Source organism: Scophthalmus maximus, chromosome 9 (genome assembly GCF_022379125.1).
Source record: "Scophthalmus maximus strain ysfricsl-2021 chromosome 9, ASM2237912v1, whole genome shotgun sequence".
NCBI classification, from domain to species: Eukaryota; Metazoa; Chordata; class Actinopteri; order Pleuronectiformes; family Scophthalmidae; genus Scophthalmus; species Scophthalmus maximus.
The window spans coordinates 11,834,255-11,859,034 of record NC_061523.1 but is presented as its reverse complement, the minus strand read 5'-3'; the positions used below and the strand labels follow the sequence as shown (position 1 = coordinate 11,859,034).

General features: G+C 42.8%; 1 protein-coding gene across 9 annotated transcripts in view; it reads left to right on the top strand.

Annotated features, from left to right (window-relative positions):
• LOC118319096 (collagen alpha-1(XXIII) chain) overlaps nucleotides 1-24,780 on the top strand; it is a 111,061-nt gene that overhangs the window by 81,589 nt on the left and 4,692 nt on the right. For 4 of the 9 annotated variants that reach the window (XM_035649187.2, XM_035649192.2, XM_035649194.2 and 1 more), the window contains exons 4-18: nucleotides 2,099-2,106; nucleotides 3,279-3,305; nucleotides 9,394-9,420; nucleotides 9,502-9,528; nucleotides 11,760-11,786; nucleotides 12,689-12,715; nucleotides 18,495-18,569; nucleotides 20,058-20,174; nucleotides 21,754-21,780; nucleotides 21,927-21,953; nucleotides 22,260-22,313; nucleotides 22,407-22,466; nucleotides 22,585-22,629; nucleotides 22,752-22,829; nucleotides 22,983-23,006. In XM_035649187.2, coding sequence (XP_035505080.2) covers nucleotides 2,099-2,106; nucleotides 3,279-3,305; nucleotides 9,394-9,420; nucleotides 9,502-9,528; nucleotides 11,760-11,786; nucleotides 12,689-12,715; nucleotides 18,495-18,569; nucleotides 20,058-20,174; nucleotides 21,754-21,780; nucleotides 21,927-21,953; nucleotides 22,260-22,313; nucleotides 22,407-22,466; nucleotides 22,585-22,629; nucleotides 22,752-22,829; nucleotides 22,983-23,006 — 650 coding nt within the window. Of the gene's footprint in view, nucleotides 1-2,098; nucleotides 2,107-3,278; nucleotides 3,306-9,393; nucleotides 9,421-9,501; nucleotides 9,529-11,759; nucleotides 11,787-12,688; nucleotides 12,716-18,063; nucleotides 18,124-18,494; nucleotides 18,570-20,057; nucleotides 20,175-21,753; nucleotides 21,781-21,926; nucleotides 21,954-22,259; nucleotides 22,314-22,406; nucleotides 22,467-22,584; nucleotides 22,630-22,751; nucleotides 22,830-22,982; nucleotides 23,007-24,780 lie in introns of all 9 variants that reach the window. The other 5 variants (XM_035649188.2, XM_035649190.2, XM_035649193.2 and 2 more) reach the window with 5 other exon arrangements.

Below are 24,780 nucleotides of genomic sequence, written 5' to 3'. Positions count from 1 at the left end.
TGCTGGTGATTCTAGAGAATACAGGCTTCAGGCACCTCTGCGTTGGCTTCACTTTTTGGACCCGGTGACTACGTACAGTCCAAGCTGGACCACTGTGGTTTTTAGAAAACGTTACTCAACTTGGGGTCAACATGTTCGTCTGGGACTTGTTCAGTTGTTTATCTGGTGCACTACAGAATGACAGTGTCTGTGGGATTGCCCCATTGCAACGTTGTGGCCCACTGTTTGTTTTGTGTTTTTTTTTACAGTTTCTGGACCACAATGGTGGATAATTTTGAATTTTTCATGGTATTCGTTGACAATAAGTAAAATATAGAATCTCACCACACTTTCCTGTAAAATCCCAAATCCACACAACATAGATCAAGGTCTGCAAGTCCATCAGGTGATCATGACTAAATAGCAATGTTTCTCCTGCTCTTGATTTTTAGCAGGGGGAATTCTCATTAAGGGAAAACATGCTGTTTAGTTTTCAGCTGAGATCGGATACTCATTGGCAGGAGGGCCTGCGGTTCTGTTTGGGGTCTCCTGCTTGTTTTTTAGTTTTGTGTCTATTCATTGCAGCCTGGGTTATAGTGCGGCGGTAGGTGGCACATACAGAGCGTTGTGGGATCCTCGAGCTGGAGCTGATGACTCTGGGACAACTTTTTACAAGACCAGAAGAGACTTTCCACGTTTTCTCTGAAAAAAACAAGTGAGAGTGGAGATGAGAAACAGAAACCTGAATAACAGGAAAGAGGGCAGACAGAGTGTTTAGGCATCTTAAAAGCAGCTCTCACTGTCGCCTTGTGTTTGCTCTTTTGCTTGTTCTCCTTTTCTGTTCTGTTTACTTCTATCTTTCCCACTGTCGCTTTCTTTCTCATCTGCCTCCACGCACACCTGTCTCAAGTTCAATGCTCGAAGCTGGACTTACTGCCAGTTTGCGTTTGTTTGCCGATAGTCTAGCCCAGGGGGTTCTTCTCACAGCGTCTAGACACAGCTAAACTTGATTGACTTGGTCTTCATGCCTCATAAACCCCAGCACCTCTCTCCTCTCCTCTCCTCGTCTCTCCCTCACACCTCTTTGCTCCAAGTCTTTTTTTTTTATCATCCCTATTTTCTCCGCTTGTCCCAAAAATGCCCTTTCCCTTGAATTAAACAGTGAAGTTTGAGGAGGATTTTCTGTGTGTTTGAATAGTAACAAACCTCCACAAATATCCCACATTCCCCTAAAGGAAGGCTGTTTTCAATCTCACTGAGTTGATGTATGAAGATGTTCAGTGCTGCTCTCCATGCTGATGAGCTGTGCTGTACCCAAACTGCAGTGGCAGCGTCCCTCAACACCCTGTTAACAGTCAAATAAATCAGCATCATGATTAGTTTAATATTAGATCAGAGAAATATAAACCAATCACCGATATAAAATCATTTTAATTGCTAAATAAAATATTCACTTTTCAGCGGTTTTGGGTGGTTTATTAGAGCCCTCAGCATCGCATAGTAAACAGAATGTTGTTTTTTTTATATAAGAATATTCTATTAAAACCAAGACCACTGAGATCATGAGGAGTCCTTTGATCATTACGGTTGTTTCTGGTTAGGGAAAGTATGAGAAGCAGAATGTACTTTTTGCTGCTGAGGCTCAACATCAGAGGATTTCAATCAGATCTGAAAGACTGCCCCAGAGAAACCTCCGAGACATCTTTTCTTGAAAGGGACACACAGTCTGCCAGCACACCCGACCTTTTCACTCCCTGTCTGTCCTCCATCTAATACACCCATATCTTTCTTAGGAGACTAAGTCGTAACGTGACTGTATAACCTAATGCAAAACATGACCCATTATCCAGAAGTCTGTGTATCATAACATGTTCGCCACAAACTCCACTGGCAGCGACTCTAATGAGCTTGTTCTGTACCATATTTAGGTGGTTAATTACAGTCATCCTCTAACAGACCGCATCGCATGTGCCCTTTTTTTGTTGCATACCGCTGTTCCGAGGAATTGATTGCCGTACAAACCAGAGGTCGCCGTAACTTGCACATGCTTTGCTTCACGTGTCGGTGGAGATGTACAGAATTTATTTTTCTGATGTCTCGTTTCTCTTCTCTGTTGCAGGACCTCCAGTAAGTACAATTTCATCTCATCCAGGTAGTATCAACATTAACCAACCCTTTAGTGGACACAAAACAGTTATGGTTGCTTTCCTTTGACGTTAAACATGCACACATGCTCATATGCACACACGCACACACACACACGTGCACGCACACACACAGTAGTATGTCATCCCTCGCAGTGCACAGGACACTGCTCAACAAACTACTGTTCAAGCCAAAGGTGATCTTTTCTCCCAGAGCAGTAAAACTCACCGACACACAAAATGACACAGAATCACTCACACATGTGCATCCACACAGCAAGGCAATAAATGGACCACCTAGGGAAGTGTGTGTGAGGAGAACAACTTGCTGCTAATACGTTACCCCCAAAACACACACACAGACACAGAAAGAGAAATACAGATAATGTATTCCCGTTTTATGATTTCCTTTTATGTAAATTTAAATAGTTTTGACCTCCCAGGTAAGAGTGATATCTGATATTATTTTTGATTTAAATTTTTTGCCCACACATGTCTCAGATCAGATACACAGAGGCGGAAATGAAATACACTGGAACGCTTTTACAGAAACTTTCATATGGAACAGTTTGTCCATCCGACATTTTTAAAATCCAGAAAATTTGGGTTTTTTTGGGAGGAAACGGCCTGAGCAGCTGTTTCACACTAAATATGCATGAAATTATGTATAATTTCTTTTTCCTGAACACATCCAAAGTCCTGTCTACAGCCCATAAAGTAGATGGGAGCGTGTGGTAATGGTAATAAGTCACTTGCTAATCCAGAAAATAACCGTCTGTCAGTACAATTCGTCTGAGTCAAGTATGCTGACAGGAAGCTGATGAAAAAAAGCCAAGAACAATTTGAATGGAAATTTGAAAACACACTTATAACAATCATTTTTGAAAGTAAATCTTGAATCTTAAACTGTTAAAAGTGACTTGATCTCAGCTCCAAACTCCTTTCTAATCTCGATATAGAAGTAACTAGGTTACTGCAAAATTACAGCTTTTGTTAAAGGAAAACCCTGATCCCCTTAAAATCATCTTCCATTAGAATGAAGCGTTTTTACACGATGACGCGGCGACTTGATGCAAATGCTGCATTTGTGTGCATCTGTTGGTTTCTGTTCTAACCTGTCCCAATGCTTCATGCTTTAATCTCTAACCTCACCAGGGCAAGGCTGGACGGGATGGATACCCGGTAAATTTGATTTGTTATTTATCATGTCACTCTTCAATTCACCCAATCATGTTACTATTCTCCCTTCAGTTGTTTTCCAACTCTTCTCACACCTATATAAGGCCTCTGTGTTTTTCCTACCCTGCTCTTTTTAAAGAAATTACCTTTAGAGTAATCGCTGCCTGTTTTCTTGCCTCTTCAACACTTGTTCTTCATCAATGATGTATCCTGCTGCCCCATTACTGTATTCAAAAAACAAGCAAGCATAGTCTTTCCAGAGTGGTAAAATGAGATTAAATTAATCCTCTGGCAGTATTTTCCTCTGGCAGTTTTAAAATAGGACTCAAGGCAGAAAATGGCGAAATAAAACATATGGCGCACATAAAAAAATGAGAAAACATGAAAAGCAATAAACACTCAGGTAAAACCCTGTCAAGATATCACAAGTAAGCATAAACCACAGGTCTATAAAGCACGGAAATGTGAAACATTACACATACACAACACACATATCTCAGTTTCAAGCTTTTGAATGGGGTAGTTTGAATGATATGATGTAAATCCAACTACTCAGTACACAGCAGATCCCTGACTTCCATCACAGTGAGCTTCAGTGACAGACAGTTCTGCTGTTATCCAGAGAAACAGCGGCCTCTAGTGGCCGGTTGGATTTCTGACTTTAAAACAGCTCATGGCGCTGCTGCTCATTTTTAGTTTGGCCGCGGTCGACTTCTCATCACCTGATATAGGGAAACAAACCTCATCCCCTTCAAGAGTGGCACACAGCACATGAAGAATTAGCAGGGTCTGTGTGTGAGCGTGTTGCATGTTCTGTGAGACCCTCCGTCCTGCTACTGTGTGACCACGCTGTCTCAAACGTAGTCGCCCGGTGTTGAGTTCCACGGCGTCTTGCCGGTTGTGCCGATGTGTGCCTCGTCTCCTTGGGAATTTTTGGGAAGTGGATTCCCCATGGGGCTCTCTCCCAGTCAGATTCCCAGTCTGCCTGGCACTGCACAGCCGTCCTGACGGGAAATCCCTGCTGCTAATTACACACAGGTGGACCGTGTACACGCTCACACACACACACACACACACACACACACACACACACACACACACACACACACACACACACACACACACACACACACACACACAAACACAGACGTGAATCTATATTTGTGCTTTTTTGCCCGTGGCTCTATTCGTCTTTGTCACTGTATTCCTTAAAAATCCCTAAAGCCTGGCACATTGTAATGTTCTTGTGTTAAACTGCAAAACATCTGCTTCATAAAATGATGTAATTCACATCTTTAAAACTATATCATCTAGATAATCCTTCCTTGCCTAATTAGCATAATTAAATAAATCTTTATAGCTCTCTAATTACAGAGATGGAACAATATTACAAGTGGAGGAGCTCTGCTTTGTGTAAGTGTTCAGTGTGAGAGGCAGCTTCCTGTTATGATGTGTATGTATTGTTATGCTGACTTGGGAAAGTACGCGTATGAAGTTATAGCGAGACAACAGGATTAATCACACTGACAATTTAGATAGACAGCACATTGTTTCATTTAGCATCAACAAAGGTGATCGGGTTTCCAGCATCGAAACTTAAAAAGGACCATTCTTCCTTTCTGGTAGTAGTGTTTGTATATCTGTGTCCATATGTGCAGATGTGTGTGAACTCCTTCCAACCATCCCAAGTTTATGTACATCTCCGTATCAAAGGCCAGAGATGTGGAAGTGTGTGCGAGTCTGTGATATGTTTTCACACCAATAGCTCGTCTCACATGGAGAGAGCATGTGCACATCAACACACAAACGGGTCAAGTCAGCTTCCGGAGAGCACCGCGGTTGAAACTGTGTTGTGCCACTGACTCGTGCCAACAAGATTTCTTTCTTTAAACAAACAGCTAGATTTCTTTCCAGCGCTCTACTGTTTTCACTGCCCTCTCTCACCCTTTTTATGCGTCGGCTCAAACAGAAGTCGAGCCTTTAACCCCGAACAGGCAGCAGTGACAATTCCGTAAGTGGACACATAGTTCAACAGTATCAACAAATAACAATAGTTATATAAAATGCATGTGTGTGTGTGTGTGTGTGTGTTGACGTGTGTGTGTGGCACACATGTCCTGCAGACTTCAGGTTCATCACTAATTCATGCAGCAGCCCACTTCCACGTAAACATCAGTGATATGGTAAAAAGTGTTAATGACGGGGTTGGAGTGTGCGCGTGTGCGCGTGCGTGTTTTCTCTCCTTGCGTAACCCCTCACTTCTTCCTCTCATAAATCACGGACGAGGGGTTTCAGTTTCAGAAAGGAGCCGTCCCGCTGTCAAACAATCAGAGTCAGACATACTGACGGAACAGTGCAGCGGGGTAAACACACACCCACACACACCAGTTGGTTCTCATTCATTTGCGATCGCCGGCGTGCCCAGCCACTGGCGTGTTTATATGAGAGTGCCAGTCTGTGACAGACGGCGGACCTCGCTCAGCAGAAACGGGCCAAGCCCTCCATTGTTCAGCCTTCCAGGCTGCTGAGCGCAGATTAAAGCCAGACAGACACCCGACAGCATGTCAGTAATTTTCTGTCCCAAATCACACAGAACTCTGGTATGCTTTATTCTGCTCTTTGGTTCAGGATGCAGCTACTTTTGTTTGGGTTTTTTTTCAAACAGAAGAAGTTCTGTATCACAAATTGTGCCCATGTAGTCCTGACATGGAGTAGAGTTTGGCAACTGGAAATGAATAGAGAGGGAGAGGAACTGAAAGATATTTCAAATGAGTGTTCATGGCTCACTGCAAGAAAGGAAATTATTATTTGAAAGGATGCAATAGAAGGAAAGAAAGTCAAAACTGGAAAGAGCATACACCCTCCCCATATTCCTTTATTTTGACACCACATAATTATGCTCATTCAGCGTAATGTTGTGCGCCACATTACCATGTGTGCTTCGAGCTGAGACGTCTGCTCTGATGTGCAGACACCAGCTTTGCATCCTTAACAATTACACCCAGCAGTTGGCACCATAGGGAGTACAATAAAGACAGCCAAGACGCCCCTCGCCCCTTTTTCATTGAGATTAAGACACACACACACACACACACACACACACATTTGCAAGTGTCAGCATGCACATACACACACATGTAAACAGACAGAGACATGTGCCCTCCTGCAGGCGAAGCTTTTTTGCAGAAATGTGCTTAAAAGCCATAGGAATGCTTTTGTTGTTATTGTTGTTTTATCTGCCGAGGGACACTACAGGACAAGACGGTGTGGAAGAACAGAAAAACACAAGAACCACACAGATAAAAAGCTAATAGATTTACCCCGAGATTAACTTGGTGGTTTTGTTTCAGTTTTTCTTTAATCTCCCAGATTTTTTCTTCTTCCGTGTTCCTCTGTGTCCCCCCCTTCCCAATTTGGTGGCTCAATCCATTTCTGGCATGATGATGAAGAGATTTTAGTGTATCTCATTTTATATTTTACATTTGCACTCATTTCCTGCCATGCAGCATGTCTTGTACTGTTGGCTTGAACCAACTTGAACTAGAGGAGTTAGTTTAAAAATGTGGCTATACAGAAAGAAAAGCATAGAATATACAATGGGCTTACCATCAAAATTAAAGCGGCAACAGATAACAACGGGTGCAACGACGCAGTTCCTTTGTGCCGTCTAGGAGTCTTCCACGAAAGACGTGTCCATTCACTTATTATAAACATCATACTGACAAAGTTTAGGCCAAGAAAAATTTCTATTTTCACTTTAAATAAACCCTCATTCACATAAACCCTCCTAGCCCAGTTTGCCACTATCAGTCATCAAGAGTTTCCTGGACTGTCATACTGTTTTATTATTGCTCCAGGTTAAGCCATAGTCATCCTGGGCGCCATTTTATTCCCTATTGGATATGATTAAGTAGGAATGCTCATCGAAGTTGAATACAATATACTGCTACATGCAAACTGTCAGCTGCAAAATATTAGATTCGGGGCTTTTATTGTTGCGAATAAACCTGCTCTCGCAGACAGGCAGACAGTAGAAACACACATACACATCCTCACAAATGGGGATGCCTGTACACACACAGACACACACACACACACACACACACACACAACAATAGTACCTACAGTTAACAGGCCACTGTGCGTCTTGTTAGCGGCCATAAATCAGTCCTTTTTGCTCCAGCTCAGACTGTACAGCAGCCGATGACCTCACCATGTACACCTCGCCTACTCATCCCGACAAGTCTGGAAGGAGCCGAGCCCTGATAAACGCTCCCAGATGCAGAGATATCACCCCACACACACACACACACACACACACACACACACACACACACACACACACACTCACACTCACAGACACACACCACAGAGTAAACCAGTGCATAGATCCAGAGGCATGGCAGCAGAACTCCCTGAAACGTTAGCAGGCTTTTTTGAATCCTCGCATGCTTGACATGATAGACGCAGAGCGCTGCACGTAATAGAGCGGTGAAACCACGAGCTGTCCAGTGCTGTCCAGCATCCAGTGAGAGAAATACAGAGCATTCCCCCCTTACTTTTTACACTCAGCCGTAGACAGTCGTGGTGAAATTATTGCCATCCGATTGGTCCCAGTCATTTGTTCCACTCCAGTCTCAGCCACCCACTGCTGGTTTCACGAGGGGCCCTCAATCAGAAAGACATCAGGAGCTTTGGAGGCCTTTTTTCTATATTTTTATAAATGTCTTTCATACAAAGCGGCCACTTACGTTTGCAATGAGAGTTTATAGCCACGCCGGCAAGTTACGGGGCTGAAGAGCGGCAGTAAACGATGACATGAGCGCTCCATGAAAGCAGCTCCACATATCACTCCCTCCCTTCCCTTTTCATCCCAATGTGCCTACTGTGCATCTATCAGAGAAGGCCGCGATGACACCGTGGTAGGTTTTCACAACAGGACAGGGCCTCGGATAAACCCCGTGGGTCTGGTAAAGCAGGGAGATGAAGAGGAGCGCCCTACGTTACGTAAGCAATGCAAGGCCAGAGACGACGACAGTGAGTGATGGTTTCCAGTCGGCACATGCAGCCACCAGGACTGCGAAGGGCCGAGCCGCCCGCAGCTCAGGGGACCCTGTAAAAACTGTTAGCTTAACATGGAGTATGGTCGTTAAGGAGGAAGTCAACATTAGCCTTTACCACATACATCACAGTTAAGTGTTTTAGGAAAGTTTCACCCGAGAGCCAACTGCTCCTTAACGTTGAAGTCGACATCTAAAGGTTTGTGCCTTTGAACCGAGTGTCGCTTCGCCGGGGAATTCAGTTCAGTGACCGCCTGGCTGCGTTTTCTTTTTTCTTCTTCTTCTTTTTGCTCGAGGTAAACAAATTGTCCACTCGAACTGCTGTTTTCGGCACTTAGTGGGCGAGGTTGGAGGGGAAACTTTTACACAATTAACTGCCGGTTGGATTATCTCACCTCCGCAAAGATTGTGTTGCAGATTAACACAGCTGGAACAAATCCACCCGCAGCTCATCATGCTGGACACCACACTCCAAATCTCAAAATAATTATAAACAACAACCACCTGGAAACATCTCGCTATCTGAGCCTGAGACACAAATACACACACACACACACACACACACACACACACACACACAGTCAGTTAAATGGGGCAGGACAGACTTTCTTCCCTTTTTCTACTTTTTCTCCCTCAACCTTAATAGTTGCAGCTGCTTCTTCTCTGTTGTTTACAGACGTTTTACTGCCTTCTCTTGATAGATTTGTTTTTCCAAATCCACTTAACTGTTTTTGCCAGCCTAAGCCTAATCAGTCTCACTGTCTCCTGAGAGATACGGAGTCGAGACTCGGATATCGTGAATTACTAATAAATATCAGCTGCTTTTATGACATTTTGGAAGGGGAAGGATTTCGGTTTCTTCACAGTGGCTCAATCCTTACAATTTTAGGAAATACACTTACTGCAGTGGCTTTCTTGCCGAGTTAACTTAGGATAATTAGTCTTGGCATACCATCCATTTAATGATTCTGTGTTGACACGGCTCGTATAACTTTGTACTTTTGTCTCTCTCTTTCTTTGCCTTCCCACAGGGTCCACTTGGCTTGGACGGAAAACCAGTGAGTATGCCCACATTTGAGTAACGAGCTTAAAGTGACTGACTTGAATTTGATTTTAATTCTGTTTGTTTCTCCCCTCAGGGTTTACCGGGTCCTAAAGGAAGCCAGGTACACTGCCACACACCTGTTGCCTTGTTTTGGTTCTTTAATAACACATATTGATGACTCTTGAATAAGATTGTACTCATAAGCACTCAAAGATTGTGTAACTGTGACTCCAGGGGGCTATTTGGCCTGTAAGAAAGGTGACAGTTTTTCTATACCTTGTCAATCATTTTTACTGCCCCAACGGGACCACTGCAAACGAGTAAAACGTCCCTGGTAGCCATCTTGCTTCTTGTTCCACCTCTTAACTCATTCCAGGTCTCAAGGCCATGGGGGAGTCATGGTTCGACTGAACCGAGCGCTGAAATCCCTTTTGCACTTCGCCTCTGAGTCCAATCCATCAAGTTTCCCCCAGAACAACCCGCCCAGACACACCCAGGTGTAGCGTGGAGAGCAGAAAGCAGAGCGAATGGGTTACACACCACTGAGGATAGAGTTTATAACCTTCAGCCGAGGCTCTTTAAAAAGTGATTATCGTAGCCTTCACCCCCTCCTCCAGCCGTTTTCTCTGGTTGCTTTGCCTGATGAGAGGGAGACTCGTCATCTGCTGAAATGTAAACCCCTCACAGCATAATGAGAGCTGTTTGAATAGCTCCTCTCCAAACACCATTAGGCTGCTGTTTCCTGCTAAAGGAGACCTCAAGCTGGGGCGGCCCTTTAAGAGGATTCTCCCCATCACCAAGGGTCTGCAGTAAAAACCGCAGCAGGTGTGTTACAGACCTCATGACTGCAGTCGTCTGAGAGCGTGAGGGACGGAGGAGGGGGAGATAATAACATGAGAAAAAGTGGAAAACAGTTTGACTGATGATGACAGCACAAAATGAAGAAACATGACAGAGGGTAAACATGCAGGAAGAAAAGAAACTGAAGAGAAATGTCAATTCAATCACAACATATGTTTATTCATATAGAAATCTTCTTTTTTTAAATTTAAATTTGAAAGCTGTCAGACACATCTTGACCTTTGAATGCTGAATTGTCATGGAGATTATTTATTATTTCATTCATTTAGTTTAGTCAGAACACTTCCATGGTTAATAATTAACTTTCAGGATTAACAATCCATCTCTTTTAGGCATTTTATTTTTTTTTTGTATTACAGAATACCCATTGCAACATGTTTTGAACTTAATTATATATAATTTTGATATTAGCTGAATGCTTTAAAAAAAATACCAATCTTGCCAAAAATATTGCAACTGAAAGTAAAACTGATGACTGGAGCAAAAATTAAAAGTAAATATTTGTGTTTGACCAGTCACATTATCAAACTGTCTATCCTCTCCACTGTACCCCTTCTTCAGCATTGTACTCCTGAACACAGTTAAAGCTCCGCTGCAGCAAAACGTCTGCTAGACAGAGAAGGACGAGGAATGGGGAATGTATTAGAGAGGGAGGCGGATACCATGTCAAGTCTCGAGACCGGGGAACTGACTAAAAGCAGGAAAAGGGAAAAAGAGTGTGAAAGAATCACAGAAGTTTAGAGACGAAGTTTAACATAAAGAGGTCAAATCTGCCCACTGTCCCTTTGAGACAGCCTGTGGCTGAGATCAGAAATGGTTAGAGGCAGGTTTCCATGTACTCTTCTCTTTCTGTCTCTCGTGACAGAGGGCCTGTAGTCAGTCTGTGGTTTGTGGTGCGGCCATATTTGGCGTCCTTCTGCCTCTTGTCAGCAGTGGACAGACTGGCAGACACGGAGATGGACGAGGGCGCATCGCAGCCCAACTGGCAGGAATTAGCTCATCTGCGGCCCCGGTGTCCAAAAGATGATGTCAAACTGTCCAACTGTGACTCCGGCAGTGTCTCACATACGATCATGAGCGAGTGCACAGGCCTGTTTTAAGACCCCATGTTTTTAGTTAGTGTTTCTAGCATTCCACTTCTAAAACATCTATGGAGTTCCCCTCTTAGAGAAAGACTGGAGGAGAAACAAAGGAACACTTTGCACTCTCAGGAAAATCGGGGGTTTTTTATCTCTGAAAGATAAATCTTAAACATGCAAGCTCATGCCATTATGTTTTATTGTGAAATATGCTCAGACAAAAGTGACTTGCGATTGAGCAGTCTGGAATGGCACGGCTGCATTAAGTGGTATCGCTGCCTGTCTTTACCGTGTGATCGAATGCTCCCCACTCAAGGCAAGCTGAAGATTTATTGCTCTGTGATATATGTTGCTCATATGATAACTGACATTTCTTGACCAACTGCCTTTGATTTTCTCCTTCCTCCCACAGGGACCAGCCGGCCCCAAGGGAGAAAAGGTATGTTCACCAACCCGGCCAGACTAGACAGTGGCTTGTCTGGATGTATTCTCACATGCAGAGGGATTCAGAAGGACACAAATGCACACATTACACACACTGATCGTCACAGGTGCTCTCTCCATCGCCCTCCCAAGTTCACGTTTTCACTGAGTGGCCATCAAACGAGCCATGGATAACATGTAGTTATGTAGGAGCTCATATGTCTCCACACATTCTCACGTCAAGGCACTAAACGGGTTTACAGGCCTTGCGCGGGGCTCGATGATAGCCAGATGTTTTCCCGCGCTGGAACCTCCGCCCCGCCAAAGATATAGTGACCGAAGGAGCTGCAGGAGCCGGCAGAGGAGGCTTTAGCGTATGGTAATTTGCATACACACTGATGAGTAACTTTGCGTGTGTACCATTTTTGCACTCAAGCGAAAATTGTCCAGATACGCACGACCACAAGAACAACACAATTGCAGTAAACAGCATCTGTCAGCCCACGACTCAGTCTGCTGAGCGAAGATTGCAAATGACGGATGATGCTGAGGTTTGGAAAATTGGCTCCCTTCATGTAATCACGGTATAGTGCCGGGATGAGGACATGAGTTCCAAATCCTCATCAGAGAACCAACGATCCCCAGCACGAGCGCTCCCACTTTCACTTCACCGATCACATCCTGTCAGATGATTCCAAATGTGGCCGAGCAAATGATTTGCAGTAAATGTCAACATCCTGAGCTGGTTTGGGGACGGATGACCTTTAAGTCGCTTCCTTCCCGTATACAAAGATTCATTTTTAAGCCTATCCGACACATTGGTTATACAGTAACAGTATTCTATTGCGTGTCTGGTCCTCTATGCATATACCTTGCTAATAACTGCTGACAATTGTTATTTTCCTGTTTTTCTCCCAGGGTGACCAAGGAGACATTGGGCCACGGGTAAGTCATGTTTTCTGTCTTTGCCTGAGAAGGTTAATTGAGATGTTTCGGCCTCTGAATGCACATCGTAAGCCTACTCTTTCACTGCAGCTGACCTGGATGAAAAGACTTTTCCTTTTAATTTTATTTTGTTCCCCAGCAGAGCTTTACAATATAAAATGAGCTTCAATTGAAACCCTCCAGGTTTTGGTCCTCTTTCTCTCCTTTTGTCTTTCACCCTTTCTTAACATGAAATTCTGTTTTCTTTTTCGCAATGTATTGACAGAAATAAAACTATTTCACTTTAGTTAGGTAGAGTTAGATAGGCGCGTTAGGAAAATTCGATCAATGATCTATTTATGACAGGGACAAACCAACCAATACATAAAAAACACAACATTGGAAAGACATCAAAATTACATTTTAAAGACAATAGAAAACAAGGCAGTGAAAATAAAACAATAAGAGAACATTCATATTTTATTAAAAAGACAATGAAAACAAAAGAAAATAAATCATTAAAGATCAAAGATAAGTTACATATGTAATTTATTTGTAAGCTGTTTTCAACCCCTGATTTGAATGAGACGACAACTTTATTCAGCAAGCTTGTTCCACAGGTGTGGAGCATCGAAAACTAAAAGGCTGCTTGGTTTTGTTTCTGGGAACAATGAGTAAACCTGTTCCAGATGACCTGAGGGGTCTGGATGCTTTGTAACATACAAGTAATTCAGAGATCTATTTTGGCCAGATAACATTTCGTGTTTTTATAGGCTATAGGATTTTAAAGTCTGTTCTTTGACACACAGGAAGCCAGTGCAGTGATTTAAGGACCCATGTAATGTGCTCCACTTTCTCAGTGTTAGTGAGGACTCTGGCAGCAGCGTTTGGGAAGAGCTGCAGCTGTCTCTTTGATTTTTTAGGAGACCTGCAAAGACTGTTTCAATAGTCTGGTCTGCTGAAAATATGTTTGTCTGTATCTATCTGAAGTAGTCCACTTTTTGTAGTCCATAATTACACCAAGACGCTCGGCTTCATTTGTAGTTCTTTGTAACATAGATTCAAGATGAGCTCCAACTTTTCATTGGGCCAAAAGCTATTTCGGTTTTTTTTTATTTAAATCCACTCACTGATTTATATCAGTGAATGTAAGGGACAGTAGTTACTTTGCGAAACTGTGATATAGACTTATATGCCGTTTACATCATTTTGGTGAGAGATGTTGATATAATATTCAGAGAAATAGGGGGCATGTATATTTTGAAAGGAAGAAGCCTGAGGATTGGGGCCTTGAGGAACTTCACATGTGATTTTGTTGAGTCAGATTAAAAATTACCCACTGACACCTAGTAGTTCTGATCTTGAACCAGTTTAGCAAAGTGCCATGAAGTTTTTTTTGCTTGTCAAGCAGCATGTGGTCAACTGTGTCGAATGCAGCACTGACATCTAGTAACACCAAAACTTAAATTCCTGACACATCACTGCTCAAATAAATGTCTCTTAAAACTGTAACAAGTGTCAGTCCTGTGCTATGGTTGAAATCCAGACTGAGAAGCATTTCAAAAATTATTTTGCACCAAGAAATTTTTAAGTAGCAGAAAAACAGACTTTTTAATGATCTTTCCTAGATTAATAAGATGACGTTTGGAGGGACTGGGTTTTTTTAGTCTGCTAGCGAAAGTGAATACGACGCATGTAATGTTATTTTAATCTCAGACAAATAGACTGCCTTGCCTTTTTAGTTCCAAATTATAGTTTAAAAGTCTCTCTTTACAGATGTTGCTATGCACCTGAGTTATTTTTCACCAGCTGCATATCAGGCTATCAATAACAATACTGGTGTGAGTGTAAAGCAGAGTTGAATAATGTACAGGAACTGATTTGATAAGAGTTTTCAGTTAAGTGCGTAAAATCAAGCTTTTCCTTAGTAATAAAATCATGGGTAAGTAGAGACTTGCCAGTGTGCCTGAATCGAAATACAGACAGAGTACACACACGCTAGCACGGGGAGCATATGCCAATTTCACAGAGGAAGGAAAATATCATGAGATTCAATCCAAGCCCAAACAAAGTAACAGACCATCACAAATTGGAAATCATTTTATAATATCTGAAAAACAGCTCATTATGGTCTGTGCTCATAACTTGATGCCGGTCTTTTAATAATTCAAGAAAGTATAGTGGATTCATCCTGTGTAGCCTGCCGAGCAACTGCAGTAACAACAGCTCCGAGGTCTGACTTGCCCACATCTCCAAAGCCAGAAATGAGAAATGATTATGTTAACCATGAAAACCCAATGGTTATGGCAGTGCCAAAACTGCCATCTCGTTTCAACCAAACTGGTTGGAGTTTTTTTACATTATAGGGTAACTTTGCTCAGCATCTGGTCCATGTTGTCAGTGTTGTCTTTTCATGTGATATCATTCCAGCCACCATGAGATCTATGTAATTATCTCCCACTTCATTCACTGTGGTTTGAAAATAAGCCCCTGGTGCTTTACATGGTAAACGGCTTGGATTCTTTGAAGAAGTCAAGTATCCCATAAATCCTGAATGTTGTTCTAGTTTTATTTTGTTTAGAATTTAATGCCAGGTCAAGGCCAAGCTTCCAAACACGCAAATAAAAGTGGGAAAAGATTTTATAGAACAAAAAATAATCAACTAAGTAAGAATAAAGATTATATACATTGCAACCAAGGTTAAGCAGTATAGCAAATGGATAGATGAATGGATGGATTATTGGCCCAGCAAAACTGGTCTTAATTTAATTCATATTCATGCATTCGCATTAGTTTTTAAATGTTTTGTAGTCCATAAATTGAGTGAGTAAGTGTTTCCTAGCAATTTCCATATTGGCAGCGGCCTGTCTTGTGAGGTTCAAAACTATGAGAAAAAACACTTTTTAAAACACAACACGTAACGTATTCATAAAAACTACAGATGTTCCTCTTAACAGGGTTTTATCCCTTCTCTAGCCCCTTAATCCTTGTCTTTATTATTACAAGCATTCTTTAGCAAGTATCCATCAATAGACAAGATTAAGTATAATAACTAGAATAGCACTCAGTAAAGCACATACCTCTGCCAAAAGACTCAACAGTCCCCTCTTGTAACTGCATATAAATCCGCTAGATCTGGATTTATTTTTTTGATCCGCACAAAAATTACACACACACTTATCAGTCCCCTAAATATACCTGATTGTATTCATCAAGATCCAAGTTTGATTCCCTGGGAAATTGATTAAAATGTCAAAAACCCACCCTTCTCACCATGTCAAGAAAGTAAAAAAAAGAATTCCTTGGCGACGTGCCCCTTTGTTCAAATCCATCCTAAAATTTGGGGGTCCCCAAAATGTCTTTGCCCATGTGCCATCCTTCCACCAAGTTTCATGGAAAACAGTTTTTTGCAGATTTTGCGTAATCTTGCTGACAATCAAACAAACCAACCATCCAGCCATCCAGCCAACCAACCAACCAACATTCAAACAAACGGACAGTGAAGAAACATCTTCCTTGTCAGAGACCTTAGAAATAGACATATTGTCATACATCAGAGAGTTATTGGAATGAATCTGAGTGGCTGTTTTATAGCAGAGAACAAATGTAGTGTAAATTTGACAGGGCTGCCCAGCAGAACAATATTAATGGTGCGGTTCAGAAACATTGCAGGAATTCCTCATTCCTATCAAGGCATCAGCCAGGTGTTTTCCATGCATATCCTTATAGATTTTGAGAATTAAATCTTTTTGGCTTTCCGAATTACATAGTTTTGTTCCAAATGGTAAATATTGCACTTGGACAAGGCTTCGGCAGCTTTGATGTCTTTGGATGAGTCTGCAGTCCCAAAACCTCAGAGTATCACTTAGAGACATAGGCTTGGTTCAAAATAAATCTTGCAGCTCCTAAAACTACTGTTGTTATGATGACATTTAGCACTAGGGTGGATTTGGCAACTTTAGATTTTATCAAATGTATAGAAGTTGGTCTCTAAATTTTATTTTAACAGAATCAGATTGAAGTCCACTGAGGCTGAACAGATAAAGGGTAGTGCAATGGGGTATCATCCAAGTACATAAGCTCATTCGTCACTGAGCCTTGATTTCAACATTGTGCACTGTTTCACCTCTGAACTCCACATAACAAGGAACATAACAGAATATGTGTGAAAACAGGAATATGTGTGAAAACAGGAAGTCGCCATGAATCTCTGTCAACCGACTTCCTGACAATCCATCATTTCCAGCGCCTATTTCTGGCTGAATCTGGTTCCAGAGCGGATTACAAAAACAGGATGACAGGGGTATTAAAACACAATCAGATGTTAGAGAACCACCAAAAAACATGACGAAAGAGTTGCATCTTTCTCTAACTTTAATGGAAAGCCATAAAGCTGGCAGCCATTTTTCCCAGCCTCAATTCTGTCAGTTCCATACAGACAAGGCTGTCACAGCATGTTTAGGTTCGCCTGGAAGCTGTGTTGAAAGACAAGCCATGATGGGAGTTTCTTCTCCAGCCAAGTCTCCTTTTGCCTCCCCTAGAGCCGCTACAACAAGACCATGGTTAGACAGGGCTCTGAGGTTGAATGGCTGTTTGTCTTAGCGTCAGCCTAAGGTCTGATGAGAACGAGGTAAAGCGGAAGCCCACTGTGAACAACCTATTCTCTTTTGGAATGTTTAAGGAGCATGTGTGTATGTGGTCTCCATGGTGCAAATAGTGTGAATGAGTGAATGTGACAGTGGGTAGAGAGGAGTATATAGGCAAAACGAGGAGGAGGAGGCATTTGTGGTTAGCGGAAAAACCCAAGCGATTCTGCGTTCACCGCAGCCTGTTAACGGAAACCTCATGAGTAGACCAGCATCTCTACTTCATTCTCTCCCTACTGTGTTGTGCCCCCAGCACACACAGCCATGCCTCCCCTTAGATCTTCTCCCCATCCTGTCTCTCCATCTCCATCCCACCATGTGTTTTTGGAGGGAACTCAACCAGAGAAGCGGCACAGTGCTCCGAGCTCTCTGGTGGCAAACAAACTCTGCTCCTTTCAGCTTGACAGACTATCATCACACTTACCGTCAGTCGGCTGGAAAGAGCCAAGTCATCTCTGCTTGGTTTGGGCACAAAGGGTAGGATGGGAAGACATTAGATGGAAAACACACACACACATATATTTATATTTTCTATATTTTTGAAAGAGCAAAGGGAAGTTACTTGGGTCTCCTCTTTAGGTTTTTCGAAACGTATGTCTCACTATTTGCAGATGATGTGATTTTGTACTATACATTCATTCTGCAGGATTTATGAATGCCTTTTTTGACTACATTGGTATGCTGTAAGTTGCTCAACTTTCCCTTTGTTGCTCCTCTCTTCAGGGTCCCCCTAACTACAGCACATATGCAGGTCTGCACAGTAATCAGATTCTCACTGTCAAGGTTTGTCCCTCGAACTATAGCAATCGTTCTCTTATCCTCCCAGCAGCCACCGTTCTCTGTCAGGCTGCTGATCTGTCACTATTCCTTCAGACAGGGGAGCAAAACAACTCTTCTCAACTTTCTCTTCTGGCTCACAGCTTTGGGGGCTGCTAATCTCTCACTTCTGGGTTTTCTTCGGCAGTTTAAGTTGTTTCCCTCCCTTCTGGACTCTCTCCATTAAAATGGATTTCTGATTTCCCTACTCATTTATTTCTGTCTCCTCTCCCTTTTATTTCAACCCCTCCATCCGATCCCCTCTTTCCTTTCTCCTCCTGCTCTTTCCCTCTACTCTGTCTTTCTTCTTTGTTTTTGCTGCATCTCTTCAACCTCAGATGGTTTTTCCCCGATATGACCATGGCTTTCTCTCTGGAGAGCAGTCCAACAGCTTTCAGAGACGCTTTCTGAAGGTAGACCACAACTAAGGCATGTGTGCATTTTTAACACTTTAATCAGTCTTTCTTACTCAAGTTCTGCTCTGCCATGCATCACCTTCCTTTCTCACTTTTTCACCTTTCTCATTCAGACGGCATTTCATTGATGTAAATTTTTTCCCTGTGTGTGCCTGCTTGTTTAATTGTATTAACACATCTGGTAAGGTCTTCCATCTGCTTCAGTGGTGAGAAAGAGTTTGAGCGTGTTAATGGGTTCTGTTTGACATAAACATGAGGATGGAAATAATCAGATAGAGTCATGTCCCCAAGTAGATGTAAATCCACTGATGAATGGTTCCTTAATAGGAAGTGACAGTTCAGTTGTTATTTTATGAGGCATAAAAATGGCAGAAAGTCCTCAGTTTAACAGATGAGTTGTTCTCATTTAGGCTCAATCCCATTCTCTGCCCGACAGTGTCTCTGTACTGTCCCTTTTTAAATCAGACTGAGTCGAGACTGGTGGCAAATGAAGCTGATGGAAGAGTTCACTAACAATGGTTCATTCCATGCATTGTATTTAAGACATTTAAAGATGCTATTATCAATATGTTTTATATTGATTAGGGGTGAATTAATTTATAGTGATAAAACCACAGAGATTTATCTCTAACTCAGTGGTTCCCTCCAGTTCCTTGGACTTTTTTAGCATCTTTTAGCTCGTTGTTTTGGCTTTCCGGCCCGTAAAATTGTTTTGGTTCCCCCTCACCACTCTCATTAAGTCGTTTTTGGCCACAGCAGGCAGTGTTCAGCTAAAAATCTTTAAACCAAATTCTGCACACTACCTGAGCAACACAAAACGGCATAAGTTAGAAACTAGTTGCTGAAAAATTAGCTGATAGACAGCAGATATTGTGTTGTGTTTACAACTAGTTTCTGCTACCCCCATGTGTTCAAAAAAAAATACTGCAGGCATAAGGAGAAGGAAAATGTTGATAATTTTTAGAGGTCAAAGGGGCAGTTAGCGATTTTAATCTAATACACTTTTTTGTAAACATCAGGAAAATGTCCTCAAGGTCCACTCGCTGTCGGTTCTGTGTGCGCCAGTTTTTCGGCTCTGGTGCGAACCGCACCACACAACACTTTTTGTGGAGTCTCCCCAACACCTTAAGGGGACGTGCTAGCGACAGCTGCTACAACTCAGGGGTTTTGGCCTCATCGTTTGCGGGTCGGTCTCACAATCCAAGGCTGCGGGTTCGAGCCCCGCCCATTGCAGTTAAATCATCAACAACAAAGAAGAGAGGAACAGGCTTTCTCCAAAATCACTTACTGCCCCTTTAAGGCTCTCCTTGACTAATTGGTTTAAGCATTACAAACTTTTCTGCCAGTCTCTTTCCCTGTGATGATACAGATAAACATAGACTATATGCTATCGCACACTAATAACTGATAGGAAATGTTACCGTGGTAATTCTTTTCTTGTATTTCCTCTCCTTATTCTTCTTTTTTTGTTTTATTTTCCTTAAGGGTGACCAGGGCCAGGCTGGACCTGCTGGTCCTCCCGGTCCCCCAGGTCCTCCTGGTCCCCGAGGGCCCCCTGGAAACACAGGCAAGGATGGGCCCCGTGGTCCTGCTGGAGAGCCGGTAAGAGCCTCTCCTCATGCATCAACTCACTATACAAAACAATGCACCCATACACACCCACACACTCCACTCTGCTGCTGTTATTCTCCTCCTTCATCACTCTGCCCCTTTCCCCTTAGCCTCTAACTAAGGTTTCACCACAAAGAATGCAGTCACTTAAAACACCTCAGTCATCAGGGGCTGTGTTACTCCAAATGTGTTGACCTGGTAGGGTTCAACCGCCGGGTGTGACATATCGCAAATTGTGCTATAGTGTGCATATTCTGTGTGTGCCTGTGCATTTCTGCACACGTATTAAAAGGGGAAAGGGTCTCTGCAGTAAATTGCAGTGAACCCATTTTCCCATTCTTCCGGGTTTGCCAGTGAGCTGTGGCTTACCTAAAAAGTCCCAGAATAGCTGCTCTACTCCTGGCCTCATCTGTTTTGTGTAAGACGGCGGCCACAAAGTTCTCCAGCACGGCCCCATTCTCCCACCCTCCCACCACGACTGTGTCGCTGTGCACCACTGAAACAGATATGGCACTGTGGCGAGTTCATGGGCAGCTCGCCGACCTCACCAAACAATAGCTGTGTCCTTGCCTGAGGCAGTTTATGTTTCTCAAAATTAACTTTGCTTCCCAGAGGTTAGTTCATATGCAATCGCAGCTTAAAGCTGTGGTTATAAGATGGACGAGAGGGAAGGAGGCTATGAAGGTATTTTGTGTTTATCCTTGTGAAGGAACGAGGGCTCAGTAACTGGCAAAGGACAGCAGAGAGATTTCAAGGGGAAAATGTTGATTTCAGCGTGGGTGAGTTGAGAACCGACAAGTGAGAAAGTCAGCACAGCTCAGAAAAAGACTAAAAACAGACGGGTCGAAAAAAAGGGGGCCTGTCCTATAACCTAGTCGATTTCAAATGTACTCTCCAAGTTGATTAAAGGCATTGCAAAACCCAAAACAGCAAAACAAGGCAGTGTGGAGCTAAGAGCTGTTACATGTTGTGGGCAGATGTTTGGATATGTAGCAAAGGCCGAGCAGGAGAAAGTGAGCAAGCCTGCCAGCATGGGTGTCTGCGGACGCTTGTCGTTTATATCGGTGTAGTGGAAAGACGTAAAGAAATGTGTGTCTACCTAAAACTGCCGCGGTGGACGTTTAACATTTTAGAAATGTTGACAAACTAAAGAAAAAAAACTGTTGATCTGCGGGAATCTACTTGAGGGATGAGAACCATTCTTCATAAAAAATGTTCCCACATTTGGTGTTTTGATGACGGTGGTGAACAGTGCTGTCCAACACATCACACACTGTTGCTCAACTGGGTTGATATCTGGTGCGTGCAATAGGCCCTAGCATGTGATTCACATAATTTCCATACTCACGTGGCCTGTATGGAAGCGTCTATATCCAGTTTGTCCTCTCGTTCATTTCAGTTTTTTCCCTTTAATTTATCATGTGTGTATATGTACTCCTGCTCTGAATGGTGCAGGAGTGGCCATTCCTCATCAAACACTGACACCTAGTGGCCACAACAGTGGTTTAACTTCTTGATGTAAATTGACCTGCAATTGAGATAAACTCCGTGTCTCCTCTGTCGTCCCCAGGGTTTTCCAGGCCGTGATGGCATTGAGGTGAGTGTACTTCATATCCAATTTCTGAGTGTGAATTACATCTCAAGCTATTTATTTTTTTATTCGTGAAGTATATAATGAAGTCTGTGATGGTGATTTGTCTTCCTCTGGATAACTGATGATAATCAAATATATTTCTGCCTCAGGGAGCACAGGGATCACCTGGGAAGCCGGTAAGGATCTGTGTGTGTGTGTGTGTGTGTGTGTGTGTGTGTGTGTGTGTGTGTGTGTGTGTGTGTGTGTGTGTGTGTGTGTGTGTGTGTGTGTGTGTGTGTGTGTGTGTGTGTGTGTGTGTGTGTGTGTGTGTGTGTGTGTGTGTGTGTGTGTGTGTGTGTGTGTGTGTCTGTGTGTGTGTGTGTGTGTGTTTGCGTACTCCCTCACTTCCTTCTGGTTTCCTTCAAACTTCTTGTCTTTTTTATCAAACTCTTCTGTCGACTAGAGAAATAAGACGTGAAATTTTGATATTCATGAACTGACAGGGAGAAGACGGTGAGCCCGGCTATCCAGGGTCACAGGGTCCTCCAGGGGTAAAGGTGCAGATCAGCTTTACTCATGTCTCAGACACCGATTGTTCTCGTGTGGTTCTCGTCTCTTCATCCTTGAATGTTTACTGTGTTTTGAAAAAGGGCGAGCCAGGTACAGGGGAAAAGGGAGAGAGAGGCATGGATGGACTCCCAGGATTAAAGGTAAGAGACGAATTGGAAATATACACGTCAATAATTTGTTGTTGTTTTTTAAACCAAATCTAAAATGTTAAATGTCTGAAAGAGTTTTACCATGAAATTTCCTACTTGAATCCCACAGGGTGACAAGGGGGAAATAGGAGAGCAAGGAGCACAGGGACCCATGGTAAGTCTATTCCCCAACGAGTTAGCCCTCTTTATCCATTCAGTCATAATACCGAAAACATGTATTATGGATATTTGAACTTATTTATGTGTTGGTCATTCCTTTTTCCTTCTCTACTTCAGGGTTATCAAGGTGAAAAGGGCAACAAAGGATCCTCAGACATCATTGACTTCAATGGGAAGCTTCTGGATGCTTTCCAGGTGGGTAATATTAGTGAACTTGAGAAAAACTTGACTCATTAAGACCAGATTTATGGTTACATGCATAAATTCCATCAGGCATTTATCAGACTGTTGTTGTGTAGCCCTCTCGAAAACTGAAAAACTCAACATGTTGCCATTTCTCCCTGACAGGCGATCAACACCATCAGTGTTTCGGTAATCTGTTGTTGTTTCTGCACGGTTTTGCTGGTGTGATCAGCAACTAACTCATAAAAATAATGCAGTGACACACACGCACCCCACCTGCTTCACCCAGTGGGTCTGTGTGTTTTTGTAGATGCCTTTACAGAGCTCAGATGTATGACCCTCGAGAGACCACATCTAAATGTGCCTTGTTTTACTCTCTCGTGAGTTCATTTGGGATAAAAACTTATAGCCCCAGCAAATATAGTGCAGCTGTTGTGTTCCATCAGATAACATGTGGCCTAAAGACGCATGCTTAATCATGCAGAAAAGTCAACAGCCTTCGTTACATTGTCCTGAGTGTGTTTTCATGCAATGTATCCAGCGTGCCTCACAAGATATCTTGCTCTCGGTCGGCATGGTGTATATTGTCTATGTATTTGTGCCGCTCCACGTTAATCCTTTGGAAAGTGCCACAGTAGCAGTTTCACATGCGTCTTCTTATACACAAGACCCTTTGATTCCACCATGTACCGTGCAACATGCTAACAGATGTCTATCTCTGCAGTGGAGTGTGTATTTGATTAAAAAACCCACTATGAACCAGGTCCCCCTGGGCCTGGTCTGTAATTGGCTCCTGCCTGCAACACTGTAGACTCGCAGTCGCTGAAAACATGAACCTGAGATGTTATCAGGAGCCTCTCACCAGTGTGGATCAGCTGGCACCAAATCAAACACAAGGTCTCCGCTAGAGTTGAATGCATAGAACGGGGAGTGCCCGTTGGCCACCCAGCCCGTGTTGTGATCCATTGTTTGGATGAAAAGCTGCATTGGTTTCATCAGTGGTGAAATTTTAGGTGATGATGAATTTGGTTTTAAAACTTGCTGAGAGCAGTTGTTTGTAACCAACATTCATTTGACAGATTTCAGTATAATTGTTTGCATGAGTGGAGTTTACTTTCCAGTGATGGAATATCTCAGATCAAATAGTTTGTAAACATCTGTCGATTTCTGTGGCTTCAATGGAGGGCTAAAAAGAAAAACTGAGAGAATCAGCATGTGCACCTCAGGGAGACAATACGATTTCCCTTCATATTACTTCAAGATGGCTCAGGACCTGCAGAGTGGAGATAAAAGAGTGTGATTTAAGTGACCTGTCAGTCTTTAGACAGCACAGGAAACGGTGTGCTATTCTTCATCCAATGTTAGTGTTGCATAAAGTCGCATGAAAGTTTTTGACTCCCCTCCCTTTTGTCCTGCTCAACCTGCATCAACAGAACGGAAAAATAATGCCAGGCTTGTGTGTAGTGCAAACCACATTCAGCGCTGTTTTACAATCTCAGTGAGATGAAATTGCATCGAGTTGCTTTGCGATCAGCAAGCAGAAAAAGTCAAACAAAACAAAAGACGTCATCAGCTTTGTTTACTGTCTGGCATTGTGAAATCCATCAGCCTTGTGTTGACCCCAGTTCAGCCCCTTGTGGTAAAGTTCTGTGAGTTCCCAGTTTCTGTAAACAGCTACAAACTGTATATACTTTATGCGTATGTAACTGTCCTGAAAGTGATAGACCTGAAGTGGCTATAATCTGCATTTTATAGTAACAATTAATCACTTGGATACGATATGAACGCTGTCACTCAAATTGATGAACCCACAGATTATCGCCACTAACGTTGCAGTTCCGACGTAGCGACTTAAAAGCATCAACATAAGGTGTTGACATGCCATTGTTGTGTTCCACTGCCCCTTAGTGGCCAAAATTGATTATTGCAGGTTTAAAGATGGATGCTCCAGATTGTAAGATAC